The sequence below is a fragment of the Anolis sagrei genome, chromosome X (genome assembly GCF_037176765.1).
Source record: "Anolis sagrei isolate rAnoSag1 chromosome X, rAnoSag1.mat, whole genome shotgun sequence".
NCBI classification, from domain to species: Eukaryota; Metazoa; Chordata; class Lepidosauria; order Squamata; family Dactyloidae; genus Anolis; species Anolis sagrei.
Window position 1 is genome coordinate 32239065 of NC_090034.1, and position 24971 is coordinate 32264035.

At 44.1% G+C, this 24971-nt stretch overlaps 2 protein-coding genes across 4 annotated transcripts in view; one reads left to right on the forward strand and one right to left on the reverse strand.

The window, feature by feature from the left end:
• The first annotated feature begins 67 nt into the window (after positions 1 to 67).
• HPD (4-hydroxyphenylpyruvate dioxygenase) lies at positions 68 to 10262 on the forward strand. Its single transcript, XM_060785967.2, has 14 exons — positions 68 to 157; positions 433 to 459; positions 3728 to 3790; positions 4685 to 4789; positions 5497 to 5539; positions 5924 to 6006; positions 6178 to 6267; positions 6380 to 6483; positions 6981 to 7058; positions 7518 to 7680; positions 8073 to 8144; positions 8246 to 8368; positions 8951 to 9067; positions 10065 to 10262. The coding sequence occupies exons 1-14, from the start codon at positions 155 to 157 to the stop codon at positions 10173 to 10175; spliced, it is 1182 nt and encodes a 393-aa protein (XP_060641950.2). The 5' UTR covers positions 68 to 154; the 3' UTR covers positions 10176 to 10262.
• The window catches only part of SETD1B (SET domain containing 1B, histone lysine methyltransferase), a 53022-nt gene continuing 38141 nt past the window's right edge, over positions 10091 to 24971 (reverse strand). For all 3 annotated transcript variants that reach the window (XM_067473115.1, XM_067473116.1, XM_067473114.1), the window contains exons 11-18: positions 22310 to 22424; positions 21413 to 21907; positions 19326 to 20897; positions 18008 to 18174; positions 17070 to 17201; positions 16604 to 16723; positions 16341 to 16478; positions 10091 to 15957 (exon numbers count right to left, since the gene is read on the reverse strand). In XM_067473115.1, the coding sequence (XP_067329216.1) occupies positions 15784 to 15957; positions 16341 to 16478; positions 16604 to 16723; positions 17070 to 17201; positions 18008 to 18174; positions 19326 to 20897; positions 21413 to 21907; positions 22310 to 22424 (2913 nt within the window). In that variant the 3' untranslated portion in view covers positions 10091 to 15783. The remainder of the gene's footprint in view (positions 15958 to 16340; positions 16479 to 16603; positions 16724 to 17069; positions 17202 to 18007; positions 18175 to 19325; positions 20898 to 21412; positions 21908 to 22309; positions 22425 to 24971) is intronic.

Below are 24971 nucleotides of genomic sequence, written 5' to 3' on the forward strand. Positions count from 1 at the left end.
TCGGTGAAAGTGCTTAAATTTTCCATTTGGAGGAGGAGGAGATGGGGTGGAGTCCACCCCCTTTGGCTGTATTAAAAGATTTCGGCGCTGTCCCTGGCCGTCCTTCCCTCCTTCGCTCTCAGTGTCATCTCTTTTGCTCCCACAGACAACAAACATGGTAAGATGTTGAACTTCTATACAAATTGTAACTAGACTTTAGGACTGTTCATTTTGGACTGCCTTCTTTGGGGAAGAATCTCTCATATCACATGAGTGTTTACTACATTGTTAATCATTCATTTTTTACCATTTCTATCTTTATTTTATTGCCATTCTCTAGTATTAGTTGGGCCATTCATCATGGATTGAACATGTTCATGTGTTGCACTGGGGGGGGGGGGGGTGCAATAATGTAAATGTTTGTTAATGTCTCTGTTTTATTCTTTTTGGCAGACAACTTACACCGATAAAGGACAGAAGGTAAGCTGAAGTTTACATTAAATATGTCCCCCCCCCCCCCTTAGAAAAGCATCACACAGTCAATTATATTATGAGGCAAATTGCATTAGCCAGGGGTGTAACTATCAGGGGGCAAAATTAGGATATTGACTCCCAATACAAAGTCTGTGTCTTGAAAAGACATTTGTCTTTGGTCTCCAAATTCCAAACATTACAGAGAGTGAGAAATTGGGTTCTACATGTGATAGAACACTTCTGTATGCTCTATGGACATTCCCTTGGTCCCTTTGCCTGGCCCTTTCTTTGGGTGTTTGAACTCTGCTGGCATAATAGCAACATTGATCATTTTCACATCTTTCTCTTTTAAATACAGTCCACAGTACACCACAGTACACACTATTTAAACCTATGTAGAGGCAGTCTCTGAGTTATGAACTTACGACTTATGTACAACTAATGGTTTCAAACGGGCATCTCCCCTTCCTCGCTGCTATGAAATCTTATTACTGAGCCAAAGCATTTTTTTTCCTCCAACCCCTTTCTTTTTAGTTCCTATTGATCTCTCCAAACCCCTTCCCCCCTTTCTTCCTATCGATCTTTCCAAACCCCCTTTTCCTCTTTCTTCCTATCCATATCTTTTCAAAACCCTTTTCTTCCTATCGATTTCTCCATCCTTTCTGACAGCACTTTTAATTGCACTGGTTCAATGTTATGCAATGCTGGAATTCATAGTTCACTGAGGCGGCAGCATTCTCTTGTGACGACAGCTCCCAGAATCCCATAGCAATGAACCAGGACAGTTAAAGTGGTGTCAAACTGCATTCGTTCCACACTCCCAAGGAAGCTGGGGCAGGATAAACAGGAGAGGCTCCTGGAGGGAAGGGTTATCTATTTCTATGGTTGGTGTTTTTTGTTTTTTTGTTTTTGTTTTAAATGGGATTCAAATCACACACAAACTATAATGTGCAGCTTTTTGGCCAAGTTACAAAGAGTGCACTTTTTGCTTGACCTGTTCCGACTTGCAAACAAATTAAACTTAAGGATGAATCTACAGACCCTATCTTGTTTGTAACATGGGGAATGCCTGTATTTCAGGAAGGAATCGACTCACCACCTAAGCTTTTCCCCACATTATTCCAGACAAATGGGCACCAGCCGCAAAATGTACACTCACCTGGACAAAGCAGGCAGTTCTGAATTCATCTGTTGGGTGTGCCTTGATGAATTATGTATTTGTGCAGCTATAATAGTCTACAATTTTAGGTGTGCGCTAGAAATGTCTTCGAGTTTGAAGCCCATCCATCAAATGCGTCAGTTTTGCTCTGATCTTGTGTTGGTTCTCCATTGTGGCAGAGTAATGAAGAGATGCCTTACCGAAGTCCTACCTTAAACAATACAACTTTTTCAAAGACTAAACAACAAATAAGCCCTAATCTAGCCCATGGAAAGGCATTTCCAAGTCCCACTGAAACAAGTCTTTTTTTGGTTGGATCCTACCCTAAAATAGAAGTCCTCTGTGCAATCCTGTGATGACTTTGAAAAAGAATAGCAGTGTCTTTGCTAAACAAGCTGCACTGTGTCCTGATTCCTATGAACCAAGCTAACATTGTGTGCTGCTTCCTGGGGGAAGGGGCCTTCTGTTGAATCCAATGGAATCACCTTCCAAAGTTGAGCCCCTTTAGTCTGGCATTTAAGCAACAGGTATCTTGGGGACAAGGCACAAAGGAAACACATATCCCTTTTAAAAGATTTTTTAAGGAGATAAGAGATTGCCCCTCGTCACTCCTATCTTCTTTAGCTCATCCCCTCTGTCCAGCTTGGTCAATATTTTCTAGGAGAATTAATATTTAACATGGCAAGGTTATCAAAGCGCTTGTGAAAGACCTTTTCAAACAAATCCAGCGCCAAGCTTGTCAACCGGACAAAGAGTTTGGGAACATTCTTTCTTTAAGACTATAGCTCATGTATGTTTTATTTCCCCATATTGTTAATATGGATATAATTTTGCACCCCCTCCCCTTTTTGGGAGATGGATATAAATGAAGATATTATGTATTATTATTAAGAGGGATGACAAAATAAGTTTGGCACTCCTGGCAAGAAGGACAAGTGCCTCTTTATATTAGTTCACCTTTTAAAGTACGTTCAAAAGTGCTGCACCAGAGCATCAAATTGCCCCCAAAGTTCTCAGAAAAGACACCGATAGCTGCCGAAGGAGAACAGCCAAACATGTGCCCTTTTTTGACTACAACTTCTATAATCCAAGTGGAAGAATGGGTTGTTAAGATTGCAGAGTTCGCCCAAATTGTGACATTAATGTGGGTTTCCAAGAATATGCCAACTAAAGATTTTTTTAAAAAAATATTGGAAATCCTTTACGCATGTGTTGAGCAATGAGAAATCTTTCAATGGTTGTTAGTAATTTTAGTAGGGTTATTTAGCTGGATCTGTAATGGTAGAATAATAGAATGGTAGAATAGTCTCCTTTTGGAGAGAAAAAGTGGGGTATTAATAATAATAATATTTTAAAAAATTATCCCCATTACAATCAGGAGTAGAGGATCAGTGCTTTTTTTCTTTCACCCTTTTCTTCCTTCTGTTTCTTTTGTTTTAAAATAGATATCATTTTGATTAGATATTCAGTTGTTAGTGTTGAAAATCAATCAATCAATCAAAACCGTCACCATCTCAAGTTCGAGAAAGGATGCACCCGCACTTTACATTTATAGCAGTTGGATCCCGTTTTAACTGCTGTGTCTCCTATCAAATCCTGGGGTTGGTAGTTGCAGAAATCCTTAAAATCGGAGAAAGCCATGTTTAGTTAGTTACTTGAGCTCCAAATGCTCTTGCACTTTGAGCTTGGTTTGCAGTAACTGAAGTAAGCCAAGGTCAAAGGGCAAAGAGGCAGAGGAGGAGAGGAAAAAGGGGATAATTTTCAAGCTGCTAAAACGTGGGACGGCAGAGGATAAATTAGGATTGCTGCTTCCAAACCATTGGAGGGTATATCTTTCAAAAACAAGTTGACTTTGAGGACCTACAATGATCCCGAGTATTGATGTTGTCCCCCCAGTTCTAGGGCATTGGAAAACCCCTGACAGTTGCCCATAGTGCAAGGCTCAATTGCCAAATGGTTGGCTTCCCATACACAGGACACTTGGAGGTCCGGGAAGCATCAAAGGACAGCCAGGTGTGGTTCTGAGTTGGATTTTGAGGCTATGGCCTGTTCCGTGTACTGCTTCCTCCCGATGCTCAAGAGCCACTCTTGACTCCTCTTCCTTCCCCTTTTCAGCCGGAGAGAGGCCGGTTTCTCCACTTCCATTCCTTGACATTCTGGGTTGGAAATGCCAAGCAGGTGAGACTCAGGTTGAGAAGCCTTTGTGGTGAAGAGCCTCCAGAATCCCTATGCTTTGGCTTGAAACCCCGGGTGGGTGTGTTGTGGCAGGGGTGCGCACAGCAGAGCCATTGGTTGCTGAGAAGGGGCATGGCACACTGATGGGGAGGGGGGCAGGGGAGGAGTGTCTGACTTTGAATGAACAATTGGTATACAGGTTGTTGGGCTGCGGAGAGTGTGTTTAACACACGAGTGAATGGCTTTGGTTGCAGGAGACTGGTCTTTGGACTTGCCTGATGCAACCCAGAAGAGGCTGGGCTCGGTTGTTTGCTGGGAGGCCATGGGGCGTGTATGTGGGGTGGGACTGCTGACCCAAGAGCGGGAGGGGAGAAAGCAAGACGGCAGCCGCCAAGCTTCCTAAGACCCACATTGGCCTGTCACCTTGGTGATCAGAGTCTGGAAAGCATCCTTATTTCATTTGCTAGATGTGGACTTCAACTACAAAAAGTTCCCTTTAGGGACTGCAACTCCACAGACCCTCCACTCAGATTCTGGAATATGTTGTTCAATTCCCAATCCCAATTTTATTATTATTCAGCAACCAAATACAAGTTATAGCCAAAAGGGAAAAAAAATCATGATTAAACAGTACAATAAACAATTAAAAGGTTTTAGAAAATTAAAGAACATATCCAAACGCCACAAATATAATTAATACAAAACTTACCCATCATATTTCTCTGGAGAAATCATTAATCTCCGTTATTCTCCTGGGCAGCTTACAGCAAATCTAGAGACATTCAGCAGGCACAGGAAGCAAAGGAAAATGGGCCACTTTCAATGTTGCTTTGGGCTGTGAGAGGGTTTGGGAATACCTGAACCGAAATGACATATCTCTGTTTGTATATTTGGAAGGCCGCCTCGTTTTATTGCAACAAAATGGGGTTTGAAGAATTTGCCTATCGAGGTCTGGAGACAGGGAGCCGGGAGGTAGCATCCCATGTGATCAAGCAAGACAAGGTGAGACAGCAAGGCAAGGAGACACTTCACTTATTTGAATGTAAGCAGTAGAGGAGACAACGGATGGAGATTTCGAATGGGAAGAGATGGGGTTTTATATTAAGCCGCTAGTGGTGCCAACATGATATTCTTTATGATGCTAAATCAAAACGGATTTCTCAGCCCAAGTATTTTAAGCTGATTTCTAGAGCAGGGTAAGTGAGCACATTTATCTTCTCCATTTACTGCCAAAGCAGATGTTGTTTTTCGGCTCTAAATCCAATTGTTCGTGCCAAGCTCTCATTTATCAAATGGATCTACTCTCGTTGGAGTTGGGCCATTGTTTTTGACGGCCTGTTGTCTTTGGGTTTGATACTTCTGTTTTGCATACTGCCTTGGTGATGTCAGGAAGATGGTACAACAACATTCTGACAACAAAAAGCAGGCAAAACAAATCATCTTTAAAATGTATCCAAAATGCAAATTTTCGCAAAGAGCATGAATAGTACACAGAATAATTGCATTTAGAAACACTTCTGACCTCTTTGACCCCAAATCTAGCTGATGAAGAATTTCATTTAGAGAGATAGCATTTTTTGGAGGGGATCTCTCCCCATTTTGCCATCTCCTCATGACATCTCCAGTACCTCTGCCATGGGATTTTGTATAGTTCCTTCAATCATGTGACCTCCACAGCTCCACTTCATTCCTGTTCTCATTTCTTCCAGATAATCTTTGTCTTCTCTTCTGCTCTCAATCCCGGAAATCAAGGTAAAATTCCAGCCTATTCAGAGTAGCTCTTTTTGTTACTAGAAGAGCTACATTCCTTCTTGTTCATGCAAGATATATTGGTGCTTGATCAGTTTTATCTACCTGCTCTCATCCCAGGTTTTTTTTTAATTGCTGTTTCTAATGGGATAGTTACATTTTGTTTTCATCTTTCCACATGTCTGTCTTGTTAGTGTTGTCATCAAAATACGTAATGATTCTTACTGTTTTTATTATGACCATTACTTTCTTAGCTGTCAGTTGCTTTGGGAAATGTGGGGAACTGTAGTCTAAAGAACTCACCCAGGTTTCGTTTTGGGGCAACTCTGATGATTTTCTCCACCATGAAACTGTCTTGTGTTTTTGCTTCGCTTTCTCATTATGCAGACATGGGAGAGCATTTAGTGAAGCATGGAGATGGAGTCAAAGACATTGCCTTTGAAGTAGAGGACTGTGAATTCATTGTGCAGGTAAACCACAGCCGAGGTCAGCACTTGCTGACCTTTGCAAGTTTCTGCAGAACTCAGAAACTTGCTATCCTTTGCTCGTGCATTCTCCAATAAATGCCTTTTCTTTTTTCTGATTTCTGATATCTTTTTTATTTTTTCCTTCCTTCCTTCCTGTCTTTCTTCTTTCATCAGAAAGCTAGAGAGCGTGGAGCCAAGATAGTGAAAGAGCCCTGGATTGAGGAAGATAAATATGGGAAAGTGAAATATGCCATTGTTCAGACGGTAAGAAAGTTAAAAGGGTTGGTCTTCTCGGTTTGGTTCCTAATTGGATGGGATTGGCCCACTTGCCAGGAGGGTCATTCACATTCTGGCCTTCCCTCCTTCCTTCATCTAGTATGGAGACACCACCCACACCCTCATCGAAAAGCTGGGCTATAAAGGCTTTTTCCTGCCAGGGTTTGAGCCTCCACTTTTTAAGGACCCCCTGTTAAAAACACTGTAAGTATTTCAAGGCTGATTCTAGTCATTCCCACTATTCCCAGCATCCAGGCAGTGAGTTTGGAGGTCTATGTGTAGCCAAAATGCTTCCATCTTTGCATCAGAGAACGTTTCTACGTATCCTGGAAAAGTCCAGTACTTGCTCCTTAGGAGGAATTAAGCCCAGAGGGTTCAGTGAAGACAGAGCAACAGTGGTGTTGGGAAAAATGTTAAAATGCAGGATTTGGTCAGTAAAAAATCCTTACAGCAACACCCACAAGAAGAGTCCAAAACACATGTGGCTGTGTTGTTTTTCATTCCTTCCATCCATCCATCTGTTTTTTTGTTTTTTTCCCTGGAGGCTTCATTTGCATCAGAAGCAGGTCTTTCATAAAGCGAATGGCATATAAATGTAGTTGAGTGTATGTGAATCACTGGTCATGGCTGACAAGTAATTGTGCGACGCACTAAAGCGACTCGTCATGGAACTTCTGATCTCATCTGCATTTCCTTTGCAGGCCACCAGCAAAGCTGAGTTTCATTGACCACGTGGTGGGCAACCAACCTGATCAGGAGATGGTCTCTGTGGCAGACTGGTGAGTGTTCCTGGTGAGATCCATTTCATGTGAAGTGATGCAAACCACTCTGCAGCCCCCGAGATTACTTTGAGGGCAACACAGGATGCTGAGAGCAGCCTTCCTTCTCCCAGATCTCCTCAGATAGTTTTGAGTGAAGCTTTCCTTATCCCCAGTCATGTGCAAAGGGACATGGGTTGGGAAAAGCTGTTGGGAGAACGGCAGAAAGGCGGTATATAAATACTGTAAATAAATAAATAAATAATAATAACGTTGCCAAGTTTTCATGATAGCAATAAGGGAAATTTGACGTTAATTGTGTTTGCGTTCTGCCTAAATACTGATTTCATGAGCTTCAGGCCCTTTTTCGTAAAAGAAGAGATTGATTTAGAGACACCAACTTGTTGAGATAGCCAAGGTTTACTTGTGTACTGCAACTCTCTTTTATGACCGTCTTTTGCATTTCTTGCACATCCATAGGTACCAGAAAAATCTCTTGTTCCACCGTTTTTGGTCAGTGGACGATAAGCAGGTTCACACAGCATTCAGTGCTCTCCGCTCTATTGTGGTGGCCAATTATGAAGAGACCATTAAGATGCCCATTAATGAGCCTGCAATGGGCAAGAAGAAATCTCAAATTCAGGTAAAAGTCTGGACCTTCTGGGTCTCTAGCTAAAGCAGGCAAGTTTTTTTTCAGGAGGGAAAGATAGCTTTTTCTTGAAATAAAGTAGCCAGGTTTCCTATATTTGGGGGAGATCACCGCTTGAAATGAATCAGAATTGTGCACAGAGGCCTGTATGTAGAGCTAGTGTGTAGTTGAGGACATGGTTTGAGGACAGAACTGAAGAGCAAGGGATTCCCCCTGGTCATGACTTTAAAAAGCAGATATGTTTATAACGCACACTTGCATGCCTTCAGATCAGTAACAGGATGCTGGCCTTCATGTGTAGCACCACATATAGCAAGATTAGCACTGTGTTAGGATTGTGGCCGCTATCTCTGTAGATGCCCTGTGTCCTTTCTTGTATTCTGCAGGAATATGTGGACTATTACGGGGGACCTGGAGTCCAGCACATTGCACTAAATACTTCCGACATAATTGCTGCGGTAAGAGCTATCCATGGGATCTTCCTCCCCACATGCCCACCAAAAAATGGGTTACTTTTGAAATGACCTGCACGATGGCAAAAGTACCCCCTTTCTTGTAGATTACCAACTTGAAAGCACGGGGCCTTGAGTTCATGTCGGTTCCATCCACTTACTACCAGCAACTCCGAGAGAAGCTCAAATCAGCCAAGATCAAGGTGAAGGAGAACATCACTAAACTGGAGGTCAGTTGGGTGACAGGCTTCTCAGTCTCAGTAAAGTTAAGCTTTTATCTGTTTGTTACCTGCTTCATACAAAAATGGATTTTCAGCAAATTTGGAGGGAATTGTGTGTTAACCTCCCTGGGTCCCTTTTGGGAAAGAGGGTGGTCTAGAAATAAAGTTTTATTATTATATATTATTATATTATTGCTTGGGACAGCCTGACGAGATTTTAGATGTCAACTGATGACAGTTTGAATGGAAGTGTTATGGTGTGTGAAATCCCAAAACAGAATGCCACATTTGGGAAGACTGAAGGAGACCCGAGACTGAGGTGTAACTTGAGGAACATTTGTGCACTCCACGCTCTCCTCCTTCAGGGTGGTCCTTAGGAATGGTTGCTGATTGTCCTGAGCCACGTCAGGTACTACAGCCAAGACTACACATTGTGGTGCGGAATAATGGTTTGCGCCATGGTCTGAGCTGTGAGGAAGGCAGGAAGAGGAAGAATATTTCCTTGAACTTGTAAAGATACTTTTGAAAATCATCACTGTGGCCTCTTATAAAATGACTAGCCGTTGTGCTTTTTCTTTTCCTGTTTTGAAGGAGCTCAAAATCTTAGTGGACTTTGACGAGAAGGGATACCTACTCCAGATCTTCACCAAGCCTGTTCAGGACAGGCCTACGGTCTTCCTGGAGGTCATACAGCGCTACAACCACCAGGTTGGTTTGGGTTCCAGGGTTTGCTCCAGGCTAGGCTGAACAAAATCTGTCACAGATGGCAGGAAGAGGGCATCAGGGCTCAGTTGTGCCATGTTTCTACTCTCCCATCCTATTTTATGCCCAGCCTGCATTTAATCAGGAAGTAAACTGAAAGTCAACCGAAAATAAAAGAACAAATAAGCATAAATAAGGCCCTTGTTTCCACTGAAAACAGCCAGAGAGCCCCAAAATCATAGCATAATCGCTCCCCTCTTATGGAGTAGAGAGGATACTTCTAGTTTTTTAAATGTCTGTAAAATACTGAGTAGGGACTACAGCTCAAGGGGGCCTTCCCAACCTGTCTGCTTTAGGTTCAGCCTTTTTTCCAGGAAATTGGGAATGTAAATGCCTGTGCCAGCACTAGAGGGAGCCATTAGCCAGGCAGGCATTGAGAAATAGGACTCTGAATAATGTTAGACTTCTGGGGGCCCTTGGACTCCACTTTAGCTGCCATGACTGCTTCCTCAGGCCTTGTAGTTTGGGGTGATACTAAAGGTCTCTGTCTGAGAATTCTGAAACCTTCTCCCTAAACTGCAAATCTCAGGATGCCACAGGATAGAACTGTGAGAACCAAAGTGCAAGCATCACACTTTAAGGGCCATCAACAATGTGCAGATGGACAAATGGGAGGGAAATGAGAAACATCACACTCCTGTTTGTTCACAGGAAGAATGAAAGATTCATAAATGAAGTTTTGTCATCTATTGAATAAGAACAACTGACTCCTAGGGAGAAGCCGCCGTGACAGCTGAGGCCATAAGCAAGGCGCAAAGCCGCCCTTCTGTTTGCCTGGCTTTCTCACCCTCTTTTTCAGAGGAGTCTGGCAGAGGAGGAAGTCTTGCAGCTGGAGAATCTGCCTTAAAAATCCTGGCTTTCTGAACCACAGGAGCCCAAGCAGATCTATAGCTCAACCATACAAAAGAGGGGGGAATAATCCCACCATATTCTCTTCATTTAGGGATTTGGTGCTGGGAATTTCAAGTCTTTGTTTGAAGCAATTGAAGCAGACCAGGACGCCCGGGGAAACCTCACCATCCTGACACCTAGCGGAGACTCCACTGTCATGTGATATCCTACAGAAGAGGGGATCCTTGGGTCCCACCAGAAGGCAGTAAGCAAGCAGTGGCAAAACTGATCTCACTCAAGTCTTCTGCAGAAGTCCAGAAGTCATCTCCCCCCTGGCCTGTTTTTTATCAAATAAAAAGATTCAAAGCAAAAAGGTTTCTTTCTGGGTCCATTAGAGCAAGAATCCTCTGAAAAGATTGGCTGGGGGAAAACAAGCCACCACCAAACGTGTCTGGTCCTGATCCAAGCATTTGTCAGGAAGGCTTGTATGGATGAAACTGGCATTCCTCCCTTCTCCTTCCACTCTTAGTAGTTGCGGCAGTGGGATGACAGCTGCCAGGGGCAGAAGTTTGGGAGCATCCCTTCCTTCGATGACCTTTCCCAACTTCTGCTGGTCAAACACCTCCCACCTCTGTCTCTGGTCATGACTGATCCTGCCTAAGAGCTGAGGACAGAGAGCAGTTGCCACCTTCGCAAAAGACCATGAGGTTCAGATTGCACTATTTCCTATTCACGAGTCATTTCATTGACTCGGGGAGTTGAAAGGGACCACAAGAACCATTGATCCAACCCCTTGCCATTGCTTGAGGGAATGGAGAGAGACTATGGGAGGAAGGCTGTTGCATTTATGCTCGGCTTAGAAGCACTTGGGGCCATGAGCCCAAAGCTTTTCTGGGGCTGTAACAAGAGATGGCCTTTTCTTCCATTCTCCTGTGACCAAAGAGATGATAGTCTCTGTCAATAGCCACTCTGTGACTAATGGAACATGGAATCATGGAGGCGCTTGGCTATGCCCCAGACCTTTTGGCTACATTGGGGGCCCTTGCAGCAAAATTGCAGGTCCTGGAGGTGCCTAACATAGTTCCACCTGCAGAATTCATGTGAAATTGTTTCCAGCTCTAGGTGCCTGGTGGTCTTCCTTTATTTACTTGGAGACCCTCTCTTCCATTGACTCCAATGTTCTGCCCCAATGGGCCTTTGAGCCTCTTCCAGAGCGTTTGCCTCACAGCAATCTTTGCTTTGACAAAGACACATACTCAAACATTTTTTCTTCAGGGACACTGAGGGATCCCTTTAAAGGTGAAAGGCAGCCCTTCCCCTCTATGCGCTTTTATGTTTAAGTCCTTACATGAATTATGATTGTGGCACCAATGAACCAAACACAGGGGGGTCTTTTTTTGTAAGAAAGGTCAGTATATTTATGGTTTGCTTTATAAAAGTTACTATAATACAATGGTACATAGTATTCAATTCACACAAAAATATGAACAAATATTTACAGCATGACACACCCACAACAAAAAAAGAAAAACCCACGTTCTTCAAAACAAGGTACATACTGATGACAGCGCCTAGGTGCACGGAACGGTCCTAAATTTATACAGTTGTTGAAAAGAAAAAGGAGCAGAAATTGTTAAAAAAAAAACAACCCTAAATCTCAAAGGCAAGATATTTAATTCTGGTTTTGTTTTCCAATGAACACAAAAATAGATGCCATTTATTGCAAACCATTTTCCTTTCCCCTTTTGAAGGAGGCTATTTTATATACTGTGAAGTAAAAACTGGGGTCTTTCCAGAAGTTATGAAACAGGAAAAGAAGGGCTGACGTTTTTCCCACCTCAGCTTTTCCTTGGAGGAAGTACCCCTTGAATTTAGTGTCTCCTTTGTTCCCCTCCCAAGTAACTTCCCACTCCCAAGTGCTCCCATTGAATAGATGCAGAGAGCCCCATGGTGGCATGTGCCACCCTGAGCAGGGCATTATTCCTCCCTTTCCGCAAGCAAGTCATGGGCCCAGGGACACCACTGAGCGCCAGAGCGGGACTGACACAGTTTCCTTGTCATTTCTACAAATACTACATTGGTAATTGAGAAGGAACATTATGAAATAAATGAAATTTGGAAAAAAATAATCAAAAGTTGCAGTTTTGCTTAAATACATTTTAGGTTGTCATTAATAGACTATACACATTTTTCTTGTCTGAAATAAATAGATTTCTCACGTTAAGGTATCCGAAAGGCATATAACAAAAAAAGCCTCCACTTGGCATTTTTTTAAAAATTCTTCAGCTTCTTAATGCTTCTAGTTTGATCTATGTATCTGACCAAAAAGAAAGTGTTGTTTGTACAGAATTTACATTATACATAGCTTGACACAAGCTGTAAACGGTGCCGGCGCATTCCCTCAGTGCGTCATGCTCCCAAAGGTCCACTCTCTCCTTGAGGTCTTCGCCAGGCAATCTTTTAAAAAAGAACTCCAAACTACAATAGTCACTTTTAACAAATTATGTACATGCTTTCAAAGTACAAAGGAAACAGCCCTCCCAACAAACAAAAACCCAAATCAACGTGTTTCTACAAGAAACAGTGTTTGAAGAGAAGAGTTGGAACGGTGCTTATGTACAGATGATGAGTCCATTTGAAACGTCAAAATTTTCATTTTCCCTCTTTTTTAAAAAAACAAACAAAACATTTTATACAGAAAAGCACTGAAATGATCCCTGAATATAGGTCACAAATAACAAGACAGAATTTTCCATCCAAATTTAAAAATTATATCCTCCTCCCCCATTGTAGAAACAAGCTGCTTTGATAATGGAAAGATTGGTTCTGGGACTGGCTCCTTCTGAACCCCGACAGTTTAACCTCAAACGAGGAAGAGAGAAATGATTGTATGCAACCAAGCAGGCTGGTCTCCAAAGCACAGAGCCACCCTGGCTGGAGGAGGTTGGCAGGGAGGACACCTCTGTGGATGCCAAGCTGACCCCCCTGCCCTCCTCGGAGCCTCAAAGACAAGGCCGCTGGGTAGGTTGTCAAAGCTTTGGCACTCCTCTGGGGTGGGAGGGGTGCGGCAGGGCCCAGGTCACTTCTGCAGCTGCAGTGCCTCTTTCGAGACTGAGCTGCTATTCCTTTCGGAAAGCTCTTCTTGGGAAGTAGCCCTGACCCTCGTCTGAGCCGGCAACAGAGAAGCTGACCACATGCTTGCCAGAGTTCTTGCCCTTCAAGGGACAAAGCACACCCCGGGGTATGAGGAGTGCCCATGGACGCTGAGTTTGGAGTCAGGATAGGCTTGTGCGTAGGCAGGCAAATAGGTTAAGACCCCTCTCCCACCAAAGCCAGGGAAGGGTCTGGGAGAACATTGCTTCCCTCCTGCCCTGATCACTGCCAGGCTAGTCCTTGGGGTGGTGTGCGCCATGGCTGACACACACCCAGAAGCTGTTTCAAGTTCTGGCTCAAATTAACTCACAGAACACAAGAGACCGCAGTAGTCCTAGTGCTGTTGTGACTGTCGAAGGGAGCCTGGCTCCCAAACCATTGGCTTCACAGAAAAAAGGGCTGGATGAAGCGCCCACTCGCCAGACACTGCTCTTGCCCAAGCGCCCCTAAGCCCGCCTGCGTGGAGACACTCCACGCAGATTGCACTCATGGATGGGCATGAGAGAGAATGGGAAGTCCAGGTGCATGGGACTAGACAACACAACATGAGAGGCGTCGTAAGAAGGCAGAAAATTGTATCAAAGAAACAAGATACTGGGGAGTCCACCCAGCTGCTCCCAATCTGGTATTTCACTTCTATAATCAAGTTAATAAAGACTGAGCAAACCCGCGGTCAAATGAAGTGCCTCGGCTAGAAAACACGAGAAGGCACCAGAGTTTCCGTCTTCCTCTAGACCAGGGGTCAGGAACCTTCGGCTCTCCAGGTGTGGTGGACTTCAACTCCCACAATTCCTTGAGGCTCGGCATTCACCCCAAAGGCTTACCTTGGCCTCAAGGAATTGTGGGAGTTGAAGTCCACCACACCTGGAGAGCCGAAGGTTCCCCATGCCTGCTCTAGACCCTTGAAGTCTTGCAAGGGGGAAGTCCATTCACTTTTTAATGCTGTAAAGCAGGCACAGGCCACGATGAGAGGGGCTTGCTAGGAAAATCCTACGACCTTATGGGAAGTGCTTTGGGAAGGTCCCATCAAGAGAATGCAGGACGCCAAATGCTAGCCCTGCTTGGGGAGGGGAAGATGAGGCCAATTGGATTAAGACAGCATTGAGACATGCCCTGTTCTTCTCTAGCAAGCTCCTCCTAAGTATAACTACATTTAAAGTCCAGTAAATTCATTCCTGGAGCAAGAGACAGGCAAGTACTGAAAAAAGAGCAAACGTTTCAACGTTTGCTTACCTTGATACTTTCTCAGCAAACCTGGACCAATTTTTAAAGGGACTGCCTTGCCCTCACACATGATTTGTAGTTTCAAACATAAAATTTATCTGCTTGGGTGGCAATTCCAATTTTAAAAAACTCATTCAGCTTGTCATTGTTGGAACACAGGCCATAATCTGATTTAGGAGTCGTGATTTCAAATGAAGCCTTATTTTGGCTATACAATTTGCTTGCTGTAGTAAGTCAGGATAAAAAAAAAAGTATTGCTTTTTCAGGCCATAAAAGAGCTGCTCCCCTCGCAGTGCACTCACCCTTCCTGGTGCATCACCTTCAAAAGCGGCTGAACTGAATACTAACAAGCAGGACTTTAGCCACCAAGGACGACACTGTTCAGTTGGCCAAGAATGACAAAACCTACAAGACACCTTCAGAGTACCGAGGCACAAACCTATGGGGATAGTGCTTAAGGAGACTATTAAAGGGTCACACTAGGAAGTGCTGATGGTGGAGAAGCACCAAGGGCAAAAGTGTTGCCTTTGGTTTGGGTTTGGATGCCCCTCAGCCCAATCCTTCTGCTTCATTTGGAGCAGGTTTGTGCTGGCTTTTTCAGGAAGCCTCACAGAGAGGAAGAGGAGATGCCTGACTGGAACTGGTGGGCCAAAGACTTCTACAGCAAAAAGCAATGCTACAGTGAAGGAAAAACAAACAAATGCTGCTTTTCTTTTGAAAAGGAAAGGTGAGGGTCCTCTTCACTATCACTCTAGCACAACCAACAGTTTCTCCCACTCACTCCACAAGTACACTAACAGAGTACACAGGAACACTGAGAAGGCAAAGATATACGTCTTTCGGTATTTTGGATCTTCCTTGGATCAAGAGATGGGAGAAGAGACAAGTGTGCTCCACAAACTCAAACAGAAATCCCCAGCCTGCCCTGGAGCCTAAGCACCTGATGTTCATTGAACAGCTATGCCAGCTAGCTTCCAATCCATTTAGGGATACCTGCCCCCCACCCTTCACATTTTAAAAAAGCTGAATGCCTTTCCCTCACTCCCTCCACCCCTAAAAACAAAATTAATGACAAAAAGGTAGCAGCGTCTTATGTAAAGAGGAACGTTTCTGAATGATGCAAAGGTACATTACTATACCCATGAGAGCTGTGCCATTATGGAGTGAGCGAGAGAGGGGGATAGTGTTTTGATTTATGGTGCCACTGCATAATGGGAGCTATCTGCCAGGGAGGGGAGCGCTGGGTTCAAGGGGGGAAAGCACCTGCAGCTTGAAGAGTCTTAGTGTGCGTCTGCAATTTGCACTTCTCCTGACCGATGGACAGACCGTGCCATCCGGTGGATGTCTCTCCTGCCCCTTCCTCTGCTTCTACCTCCTCCTCGTTTGGCAAAAGTGCAACCGCCTTGGTTACCACAATCCGGACACAGCCAACATGTGGCAAACAACTTTGGGCTTTAATTCAGGGTCCCTCTGCAGTTCTCTGAACCGCACAAACAAGGGATCTTGACATCCTCAATGGGGAATTTGTAGTCATAAGTGATTTCCTCATTCACATTGATGTACTGCTTTGAGTAGATGACAATCTTCTTTTGGGATTCCACTGTGATGACTTTAGCATAGCAATTTGGCTGAAGGAGGGAAAAATAAACAAGGCATGAAATCAACTTAAATCTCCCTTTCTGCGTATGAGCAGGTTGATTGGCTGTAACTGTGCCTTGTGCCATGGCCATCTATGAGCTCATACAAAGAAGGGTAGCATGTCACTTGGAACCTTCTAGAGTTATGCCATCAACTTTTGAACACAACTCTCCTAGACGTGTCAGGTAAATCAGGAATACAATATGGCTTTTCTCCCAAATGCAGCATCAGCCCAGGCTCTTGTCTCCCAAAGCAAAAGGGAAAGGAGAACAGTCCCCTTCCCCCAACTGAACACTGTACTACAAAGCCAAGTATATAACAGGTGTTCCTTATAAGAGGAAATCTGACGTTTGTGAAGCCAAGGAATACTTACATTGCAACTGTGATTAATAAATCTGGCAAAGTTTCCACACTTTGTTGCATCTATAATTGTGTCATGATCAACTCTGAACATGTAGCTGCTCCCAATGCCTTCATCCTCATATCGCTTCTCTCGCATGTCTGCAATGACCTGCACAATAAGACAGGAGTCAGTATGTATTCAGCATGTATGAGTTACGTTTATTGTGCTCTTTCTCTCACATACATACACACATGCAAACACACTACGGCACTAGGAGTATTCTCTGGGCTTACCTGCCGGATATTTTGGCCCACATACTCGATCACCATCTCATCAGCAGCAATCGGCTCCATGGCAAAGAGTCCCCAGTCATGAATGTGACTCTTACAAAATTTTAGCTTTTTCTTTCGGAACTATGTTGCAAAAGAGATGAGAAAGAAAGGCAAAACTATTGTGAACTGTTTATGAAGCTGTTTTCATTTGGGCCACAAACCTTCCCTGTCATTTCAAGCCTCTCCTCTCAGAGGGACCTGCAGACTTCCTTTTACAAGGCTAACAGACATTGCTGTCACTTAGTTCAAGACTTCCCAATTTGCTGCATTTCATTTATTTATTTGCTGCATTTATTAACCGCCGTTCTCAGCCCTTTAGGGCGACTCCTTTCTTGCCATGGTTTAACCAAAACATAGCCCTTTGGATGACAAACAGGTTACTGACCAGCAAGGGCCGTGGTCAGGGTGAGGAAGCAGTACAACTTACCTTGAGTTGGTTGAATTTGAGCAAGTCACTGTCGCAACTGCCAGTGAAGGATGAGAGGAGCCTACGTTGCTCTGACCTCCTCTCAGAGCCTGCTCGGGTGGAAACATGGATCTGGGCAGGGATGCTCATTCCCTGAGAAGGAAAACAGAGCCAGGGAAGGGTTAGAAAGTTGCTCAAAAGGTTTGGTTCCAGTCAGAGGCGGCCCTAGGTAATTTTCAATGGTAAGCAAGCAGTATTTTGCACCCCCCCCCCCCAACCAATCACTGATATATATTTTCTGTTTGTCGTGGGAGTTCTGTGTGCCATATTTGATTCAATTCCATCATTGGTGGAGTTCAGAATGCTTTTTGATTGTAGGTGAACTATACATCTCAGTAACTACAACTCGCATATGTCAAGGTCTATTTTCCCCCAAGAGCGCCTTAAGAGCGCCCCTGGGCAAAATCAACTGTACTGCAAATGCTTACTTTGCGTAATGGGTTGAGTCGCCCCTGGTTCCAGTCATGTTTGCCATCAAGATTGCAGAAGGACTCTATATATAGTTCAGGCTGGCTAAGTTCAGGTATGGATGGTCAGGTATCAGCTAATTAAGCTGTCTTGCTAACATGGGGGTTACTTATCTTGTCCCCTCTATATCTATAAAAAACCCTAATTCTATCTGCAAATGAACCAATGCAATAACTGCCTACACTTCCAGAGGGCTGTTTCTCTGTTACCATTGAACATTGTTGACCACTCTCTTCCTAGTCTTGTTCGGCTCTTCTGGTTCAGCAGTACAACAGGAACTGAGGTCTACCCAAGAAGATCACTCCTCCCACTGTCCACCTTGTTCTCCAGGTAGATATCACAGGCTGGACATCTTGGGGAATTCTTAAACCTCACAGGCAAAAAACTGACCAAAGCATAGCCACTTGGCAGCAAGGAGGGAGATGTCCCACCTGTGTATCGGCTGGAGGCTCCTCAGCAAATGCACGGCTGTTATTGAGGTATTTTAGCTTATCTTTCTTGTCGATTTTGTAGTAGCCTTCACTTCGCGCACAGCCTGTAACATGCTCCCGTATCCCATCATCTCGTTTCTTCTTCTTTGCAGTAGAGAAGCTGGTTGGTGGACTGGTGTTAAGGGAAATCCCTTCTATGGGGCTCTTGATCCAATGATTACCTAGCAAAATGTGTGGTTTTTTGTCCCTTCAGCCTTCCTAAATAATTCTAACAGCAGCATGCAACCGTTGGATTACAAGGTAGTAAGTGTTTTGCAAAAGCTTTTCAGTGTCACAGAATAGTTTCACTTCACAAATAGCTTTGGGACACTTGTAGACTCACATGCTCACATGCTGCTCCACCAACTTCAACTGGTTTAATGAAAAAGTACATTTTACCTCATTTGTACCTTACACGTTGAGATAACTAACAATGTCTAAATAGAGGCCTATGAAAGAAAACATATCACTTTTATTTCCATCTTGTCAAATACAGAATGCAAAGCTCTCCCCCTGTCTAAAATAACGATCTAACATAGTGTATGCAAAGCCCAGCTCAGCATACAGAATCAGAATAGGCCTAAAATGATGAGTTCTCACTGCTTCCATTCATACTGAAATGAAATTTATCAGTTCCGATGTTCTGTTTGTTTTGGATCATCTGATTTTGCTTCACTTTCATTTCAGCTTATGCTTTCTGGCCCTCATTGCTGTATTAAACCTAATTCTGCATACAGAGACTGTCATCTTTTTAACATGTGTGGCAGAAAGGCCTTTTAATATATTGTGCTGTGCTTTTGTTTGAATTGTGCCTTAAGTGTTTTAAAATGTTTTAACTGTGTTATTAATAGAATTGCTTATTTAATTGGCTTTACACTTGTTTGAAATAGCTATACTAAGGTTTTAACTGGACATTGCTCTACTATGTTGTAAGCTATCTTGGGTCCCATTATGTTATTTAACTCAACAGCTGAATAACATAATATTATAACAAACAGATAAAGTCAACCTTCAAAGTGGACTTTTGCTATTTTAGTGTCTAAACACAGAAAAGGACTTTGTGGACCACAATGCATCAGAATACTTTCTTTGCTATCTTCATTTTCTTCTCACTTAACAATTGTTGAACTCTCCCTGTCATTATGAGATCTAAATAGATATTAATACTTTTTCTACTTCATTGTGAAGGCTCTTTGCTTCAACTACAGCAATAGCCAATAAATCTGTCTCTCCTAGAGTAGCGTGGAAGCTAGACTAGTAATCCAGCAGAAAAGGATATGAGGATGGTATACCCACAGGGTATCGTTGAGCCAGTCCATGCCATTGTCTTGCTGCAACAAGTGATCATACGTAATGCAAAGGAAATGGATATCTTCCTCATCTATCCCTCCATTCCAAATATCATACAAAATGGTCATTTCCTCAAACTCTGACCGGGGCCTAAAGTGAAACCGTTGTGGGGAATACTCAGGGGAAGGAATTGTTGGGAGGTCGTCTGGCCTCTTCTTTTGCCGCCTCCACTGTCTCTTGCATTTCAGGTAAGCCTCGTCCTCTTTGACATCCTCATTCCACTGGTTCTCCAGCTCCTTGAAGGGAAGCTTCTCAGATAAAACCTCAGGGCTAACTTTGTCATGAAAGCAGTCATTCCGGAAATCCAGAGTCACTGCTTCAGGGTCTTTCAGGGGATAGAAAGCCTCTGGGTGGCCACTCAGCAACTCTTTGTTCACAGCACTTTCAGTCAAGGCAACTGGGATTGGAAGGAGAGGTGGCTCGAGGGGTTTGCTGGAATAAGGCTCCAACATCGGCCCCAGCGGAGAGGATCGTTTGGGTCGACCTGGCTTCCTTTTGAGGGGCAAGACAGAGGAGGGCGGGGGAGGAGGGAGGGGTGGGGAGGACCCCGTCTGTTCTGGGGCAAAGGACAAGAGGGGCTGTGTGTCCATGCTGTGTTCCTCCAGAGACATCTTGGAGTCAATGAACAAGCAAGACTGAACAGTGAGAGGTACTGGCTGGTTGGGCGGCAACTCGACATGTGCATGGAAAGCTGCGACTGGGGGGCTGGCAAAGGGAATGGGGGAGGGTACACTGTTCACACCAGCCAGGAGAGAAGCACTCAGAGGCTCTTTAAAGACCTTCTCATCAGGTTCGTCCTCAGAGAGCTTCTTGCTGGATAAAAAGCAAGGAAGGGTAGCACCAGGCTCTGGAAACGTCGGCGTGAAAGTGAAGTCCCTCCCAGGAGTCCGAGGAATGCCACCACTGTTGATGCTGGGGGACTGAGAGGGGTAGGAAAAGGGGCTGCCTGGGACTTGAGGGGAACTTAAAGTCAAGCTGCTCCCTGTGAGAGGAGCATCGCTGCCTGGTGTGGGTGGGATAGTGTCCGTACTCTGAGACTTGGAGAGGCTGTGCGAGCACTTTGCTAAAATATCCCGGCCCGGAGTCCGAGGCAGCTCTTCCTCTAGCGGTGGTTTGGTCATGGGTACCTGACCCGGGAACTTGTCAGGAAGAAGCAACAGTTCCTCTTTGCCTGACATCCCACAGGGGAGGGGGAGCGAACAAGATGGCACAGCTTCCATGGAAAGCATGGGAGACTCCAAGTGAGACAGCACTTCCCTCCCTGGAGTTCGAGGAAGCCGACCTTCCTCCTCGGCCATGAAGGACAGCTTGGGTTTTGCTTGGGCATATAAACTGCTGTCTTCTTGCTTGGAGAAAAATGAGGTCTTGCTGGGTAAGACATCTCCAAGCAGCCCCAATGATGTCGGCGGACGGAGGTTTTCATCTTCCTGAGTCTCTGGCTTTGGACCATCCAGCATTTCAGGCTTGTGCTCGATATTTGGTTCAGGTTCCTCCACTGACACTTGAAGGAAATAAAAAAAACAAAAGTGAATACACTGATTTGGTTGCCAATGGTCTCTCCTTTGAGACAGTACATTGTGGTTATAAAACTGGCTAAAGTCTCACAACAGGAGTCTTTATGATGCCTGGATGATGTCTGGATGATGCCTGAGCAGCTTGACCATCACGCATCACTCACCACAAGAACATTTTTTCCGCTAAGTTCAACAGTGGGCTACAGTCCAGAATCATGGAGTTGAGATACATCGGACTCAGTCTCCTCACCTTATGCCTGATCATTCCCTGCCCCAGTTCCAATTCACAATAAATGACAGATGAACATGACATTTTTACTGCAGCCCATGGAAGCCTGAGACTTGTTTGAGTAAATTCCAAGTCATAAGCAGGGCCTCATCTCTTCTAACAAAAATCCAATGAAGGCAGACACAAACAGAAATAGATACATTCAGAAAGAACCTTCCCCATCAAATATGAGTATATAGCTAGTACTAAGATTAGCAGGAAAAGCTCCTTTACCTGGTGTACACACTGGAGACAATTGTAGCTTTTCCTCCTGGGCTCTCTCAATAACTATTAGAACTTCTGCAGCAAGAGACTCTTCAGGCACCTCCCCACTTTCCTCTTCTGGTTGCCGGACATCTTCCTTCCGTTCCTCTCCTTCTGGAATTGGAACTTGTCCCAGTACCAGAGGAGTCTCTCCCATGTAGTCATCCACTGCAAACAATTCCAGAATTGTCTCCTTTTCATCATCGTTTTCAGGCTCGTGAAGGAGCGACTCCTCAGCTAGCTCAGCATCTTCTCTTTCTTGCTGTAGAGATATCCCTTCATTATCTTCTGCTTGCTCCTCATAGCTTTCCTCCTCCTCTGCCTCCTCCTCCTCCTCCTCCTCCTCCTCCTCCTCTTCATCATCTTCATCATCGGAGTCAGAGCTTGTCCCAAAGTCTGAGGACTCATCACTTTCATCAGATGATTCAAGCTCTGCTCTGGAGGAAACCAGGCTTTTTACATCGTCTGTTGGAAAGAGAAGGATTAAATGAGGCTTCTCTACAACACATTTGCTCAAACCAAAGAATTCCAGTAAGTACAAAAAAGAAAATGAAAAATAGGTAGGGAGTGCCAAAATAATCAAAAGGTGAGAGATGATTTAAAAGTAAAGGTAAAGGTTTTCCCTTGAAATTAAGTCTATTTGGGAACCGCAATACATATGTATATAGAAGATGGGTGGGACACTCAGGAAAAAGGCTGCTTCACTATAGAATTTTCAAAAGGAAGCACTGTATGGGTGCAGTAGACCCTTTTGTATGAATTTCAGAAATGGCAAAGAATGCAGCATACATCATCCAGTAACCAAGACAAAACATATCTTCGAATCAAAACCTTTGCATTTATTTGGACACTCACAAGACCTCATACCTTCTTCAGAATCCTGATACTCTTCTTTTTCACTCATTTCTGTTTCAACTTCTTCGTCTTCCACGTCCTCCTCTTCTTCTTCTTCTTCATTGATGTCTTCCTCTTCCTCCTCTTCCTTGGGACACAAGACATTTTGAAAATTCAGAAACCTTCATTACTTTTGCACAAGGGGAAAGGAAGAAATATGTCAGCTAGGTGCTTATATTATGGTATGACTGAACTCCAAGACAACTTCACACATCTGGTACAAACATCCAGATAGAAGGAGAAGCAGTTGACTAAGACACAGAAAGGAGCAATTGGCACTGCACAGGATAGAGTCTAAATCTCAATAGAAATTACTTTGCCGCTGCTAATGGATTGAAATATTATTGCCTGTGTTTTACTGTTGTCCCCAGTGCCCACATAGCCAGGAAGAGGAGTGACCTCTGTCTGCAAGGAGATCCCCCAGACCATCTTAATGGGCAACAGAAGTCATATCTGAGACAAAATGTAGGCAAGTGACTCTAACATTGTTGCTTTTCTTCTCCATTATTTTTAGACATCTTTGCCTGGTGAAAAAAAGTGGTGAAGCCTCAAAAACTTGGGTGATATTTTCGGTGCTTTGGAGCTGGCCCAATAATGGTATCACCATTTTGTATTTACAGTGTTCCCTCACTTATTGCGGGTGTTCCGTTCCAGGATGACCCACGATAAGTGAAAATCCGTGAAGCAAGGACACTCCTCCCAGTTGTAAGGCACGGTCCTACAAGGGCCAGAAAAATAGTACAGGTCAATAACTGGCTTAGAAAATGGTGTCAGGAGGAATGCTTTGGCTTCCTTGACAATGGCCTGCTTTTCCAGGAGGATGGTCTACTGGCAAGGGATGGGGTGCATCTCACACAAGTAAGAAAACACCTTTTTGCTCACAGACTCGCAAACCTCATTAGGCGCACTTTAAACTAGGTCCAGCGGGGGAGGGGGACAACAGCCTTGCGAACGCTACTTTACCCATAATGTCAGGGAACTGCCAGAAGGCTGAACGGAGGGCTGCACAAACATAACGAGGACCAAGTACCAAAAGCACAATAATCCCAATTAAACAGCTCAGGGGCTCACATGTTTTTACACTAATGCACAGAGCATGGGAAATAAACAAGACGAACTCCAACTTTTAGCACAACACCACAAATATGATGTCATAGGCATCACTGAAACCTGGTGAGATGACTCCTATCGCTGGAATGTAGACATGGAGGGCTATAACCCCTTTAATAGAAACCAAACAAAGGAGAGAGGAGGCGGAGTAGTCTTATATGTCAAAAACTGTTACGCTGCAGAAAAGATGCAAGACAGCAATCCAGGAAACCAGTTTGAAAGCATCTGGATAAGAATCAAGGGAACTGGGACTCAAAAAGATGTCGTTGTAGGCGTCTACTACAGACGACCAAGCCAGGAGGAAGAACTTGATAAAGTTTTCTGCCAACAGTTGACCAAACAGGCACAGAGAAGAGATGTAGTAGTCATGGGCGATTTCAACTATCCCGATATTTGCTGGAAAACAAACTCAGCCAAGAGTACAAGGTCCAACAAATTCCTCGCTTGCCTTGCAGACAATTTCATGGTCCAGAAGGTAGAAGAGGCAACAAGGGTGTTGGCTACTCTTGATCTCATCTTAACAAATGCGGAGGACCTTATCAATGCAGTTGAAGTGGTTGGATCCTTAGGGGCAAGTGACCATGTGCTCCTGCAATTTGAGGTACAAAGGAAGGCCAAACAAGTCAAGACAAGTCAAAGCCGCATTTTAGACTTTAGGAGAGCTGATTTCCGAAAAATGAAGGAAACACTGAGCAGCATTCCGTGGACACAGATACTAAAAGACAAGGGAGTTACGGATGGATGGGAATTTCTCAAAGAGTGAAATACTCAAGGCACAATTACAAACCGTGCCAACAAAGAGAAAAAATAGGACAAGTGCAAAGAAGCCAGAATGGATGTCCAAAGAACTTCTAACTGTGCTAAGACACAAAAGAGACATGCACAAGAAGTGGAAAAAGGGAGAAATCACCAAAGAAGAATTCAAATAGCCAACACCTATAGGGAAAAGGTCCGCAAGTCTAAAGCACAAAACGAGCTCAGGCTTGCCAGGGACATTAAAAACAATAAAAAGGGCTTCTTTTCTTATGTCAGTAGAAAAAAGAAAAACAAGGAGGTGATAGGGCCTCTTCGAGGAGAAGATGGGGCAATGCTGACAGGGGGTAGGGAAAAGATAGAACTACTTAATGCCTTCTTTGCCTCGGTCTTCTCACAAAAAGAAAGTCATCTTCAACCTCAGCAAGATGGAGTGGATGAGGGATTAGAGGACATCCAACCCCAAATTGGGAAACAAGTCGTCCAGGAATATCTGGCCACTCTAAATGAGTTCAAGTCCCCGGGGCCAGATCAACTACACCCAAGAGTATTGAAGGAATTAGCGGAAGTCATCTTGGAACCATTGGCAATAATCTTTGCGAGTTCTTTGAGAAAAGTTCCAGCAGATTGGAGGAGGGCCAATGTGGTCCCAATCTTCAAGAAGGGAAAAAAGGATGACCCAAACAATTACCATCCGGTCAGCCTCACGTCGATATCAGGCAGGATTCTGGAAAAGATTGTTAAGGAAGTGGTCTGCAAACACTTAGAAACA

Coding starts and splice junctions, on each gene's coding strand:
- HPD (XM_060785967.2), top strand. Junction 460..3,727: donor ACACCGATAAAGGACAGAAG/GTAAGCTGAAGT, acceptor TCCCCTTTTCAG/CCGGAGAGAGGCCGGTTTCT. Junction 6,268..6,379: donor AATATGCCATTGTTCAGACG/GTAAGAAAGTTA, acceptor TCCTTCATCTAG/TATGGAGACACCACCCACAC.